Raw genomic sequence first — 2,872 nt, forward strand, 5'->3', positions numbered from 1 at the left:
CACTGCTATGTTGTGTTTGAGGTTGCCTATTGCGCTGCGTAGTTTTAAAGGCGGTTCAGGCGGAGCTTTGGCCTTCGTGCAGCGCTGTTTGAGCTCGGTCAGATGTTTTCCGGTCGTGGATCGCCTGATGTCGGACCAGGCGCTCTGCGTTGCCAGTTCAGAGACGTCCGCCTGTTTTAGGTTGTTTTTGGCGCCCGTGCAAAGACAAAGAAGAGCACCGTTGAGCGTTTCCCTTCCGGTTTATGGGCCGCCTGTTTTGCAACCGGCGACATCGATCATGTCTCCTCTTGCACAGGCATTGTTGTCGTATTTTTCTCTTGTTTCCTTGTCGCCTCCTAGAGATGTTTGAAGTTTTTTCTGCAAAGTTTGCTTGGTGATGGCTTGTGCTGCTTTTTTCGATGTTTTTATCCTTTGCAGCAACTGTTCGGTCGTGTTAAGGATTGCGTTAATCTTTACTTGAGCGATGGCCGCGCTGTGACCTGTCAACTTGTCGAACACAGCGTGCTGGATCTTCTGCTTTGCGGCGGTGCCTTTGGTGAACGTCATGCCTATTTTGATTTTCGCTTGCCAGTCGAGGTCGTTGTTGCTGCCGCATGCGTTGGTTGGTGTGCCATCTTTTTGACAATTGCCGACGATATTGACGTGCGTTATCAGATTCGGAGTGCTACTTTCCGCTTCGCTGCCTTCTTCTGTTAAGGCTGTCTTTACGGAATCTTCATTGGTTTCGTTTTTGCATGCCGTCTTTCCTATGCTGCCAAGTGTGAAAATGCCGGTGTAGCCGCTGCCGGCCAGCCTCGGGTTGCTTGTGGCTAGCGTTATCTCGATGGTTCCTTTGCCGGTTCTGATCAAGTGCTGCACAGCGTATGCCGCTGCAAGCTGTTCTGTTAGCTTGAGCGCGTTTTCGTAAGCCGCTGACGCTGCTTGTAATTCCTCGTCGTATTGGCTTGTTATTTTACCTGCCGCCGCTAGTACTGGTGCCACTTTTCGTTTCGTATCGTCGTCCGCCGTTATGGCCGCAACCAATAGTTGCACCATGTCATTTTTATTTTTGTCATTGGCGCTTACATCGGCGTCGAGCTCTGCTTTGACCGCCGCGAGCCGACGCCTTATCCGTGCTGCACAGCCGCAGAGTGTTGTACATTCTCGCGCTTTTTCTCCTCTGGCCGACCATCCTGATACGGCTACAAGCATAAAGCAGGTCACAGACATGTTCATCGTCCCAGAGCTTCCAGTGTTGAACAGTTGGATATGTGGATAACTTCTGCTATGTGGCGTTGTAATGAGATCGCAGCTTTTTAGAGTTATTGTTATTGTAGGAGGAATGTGCTGAAAGAATGTAGATCAACCGAAAATGCGGATGCATTTTTATGTCAAGAGAAAAGATTGGTAAAACCTGTCTGCCATAAATGGAGGCAACAGGTTTGCTGCCCTTTGTCATATCATTTACTTATTGAGGTTTTGGCTCACCTAAAAATAACATCCGCGATAAAATACCCTTTATCGCTTCTCGTTGTCTTATTTGTTTCAATTCTTTTTTATTTTTGTCCATACTCTGCTGTAAGTGCACCTAGATAAACTTATTTTATGTCATACTACAGGAATTTTTAGACAGCTGTAGGGACATTGACAGTCTCTGCTAACTTCTATAATAGGCCACTCAGTCAAGGTCCTGAATCTCCACTTTTTAAATTTAATCTATACAATCCTATACCTACATCTCTAACACTTAATATTCATGGTCTCTATGTAAATTTAGTACGGTTCAACTCCTTCTGCCTTGATGCATATTCAATGAAGATATAACGCTACCGCTTCTCCAGGCAAATTATATTGGACATTTCGCGGTGTTCTTTTGACTTATTATCTTTTCTTTACATCTTTTTTTAAGTACTACTATACCAACTGCCATTTTTTGCGCTTAAATTTTTCTTTATAATATCCACTACTGCAGGACTACTGTGTATACTTATATGAATTGTATCTTCCTTGGATGACTTCAAAGCTTTGCCATTGATGCAGTAGGGGAGAGGCGGAGTATCGTTTGGAACTTTCTGTTCCTCATATAAAGTTCAACAGGACATGCATACACGCGCTATTACATGCAGTTGCTCTGGTTCTATTATTTTTTTGACCACAGTAATCTGTTGGTACTTTTAGCTTTAAAAAATATTCTTCCAATAATATCATATTTTTTCCCAAAACTGTTACCCAATATTAATATGTCTGATGGGAGGAATACTTCGTCATCATTTCTCCTTTATTCCACCTTTTCCTACTCCTGCTTCCACTAGATGTTATGCTTTTCTATTATATAAAAAAATAATGACACCACCATTTCCTCTGCAGCAGCATCTGCCCATTTTTGGTTAAATGTAGAGCACAGTCGCCTTTTTAATAATTTTCTTATGTGCTTTCCTCTTGCAAATTACGTTGTTATACTTTATGATTTTTTTTCTTTCGTATATCGCTTCCTCGGCTGAATTGTGCGCTCCAATTGTCCTGGACACTGGGTTCAATTTCTACCCCATTGTATTTTCTATCAACCTTTTTGTATAATGGTGCCAATAGTCATATCTGTGTTTCAAACCGCATATTTCATGTTTTATTAATATCTTTTTCCCTCATTCCAATTTTTCCATTGTCATTGTTATAAGTACTTGTATTTTGGCCATTCACTTTGCCTTCACCGTCACTTTTATTATACTACTGGTATACACACAATCACAACACTCTCCTATCATCATTACTATTATTATTATTACTGCTCTTATTATAATATTCGTATGTGCACACGCACTACACACTCCTATTATTACTATCATTAATATTATTATTATTACTATTGCTCTTATTATAATATTCGTATATACAC

The 2,872-nt window shown here is 41.6% G+C and overlaps 1 protein-coding gene across 1 annotated transcript; it reads right to left on the reverse strand.

The window, feature by feature from the left end:
• Positions 1–240: 240 nt before the first annotated feature.
• Positions 241–1,215, reverse strand: TEOVI_000523700 (uncharacterized protein; the record flags this gene model as incomplete). Its single annotated transcript, XM_067223952.1, has 1 exon — positions 241–1,215. The coding sequence occupies one exon, from the start codon at positions 1,213–1,215 to the stop codon at positions 241–243; it is 975 nt and encodes a 324-aa protein (XP_067080053.1).
• Positions 1,216–2,872: the final 1,657 nt, after the last annotated feature.

The sequence above is a fragment of the Trypanosoma equiperdum genome (assembly GCF_001457755.1).
Source record: "Trypanosoma equiperdum strain OVI genome assembly, contig: ctg_2012, whole genome shotgun sequence".
NCBI classification, from domain to species: Eukaryota; Euglenozoa; class Kinetoplastea; order Trypanosomatida; family Trypanosomatidae; genus Trypanosoma; species Trypanosoma equiperdum.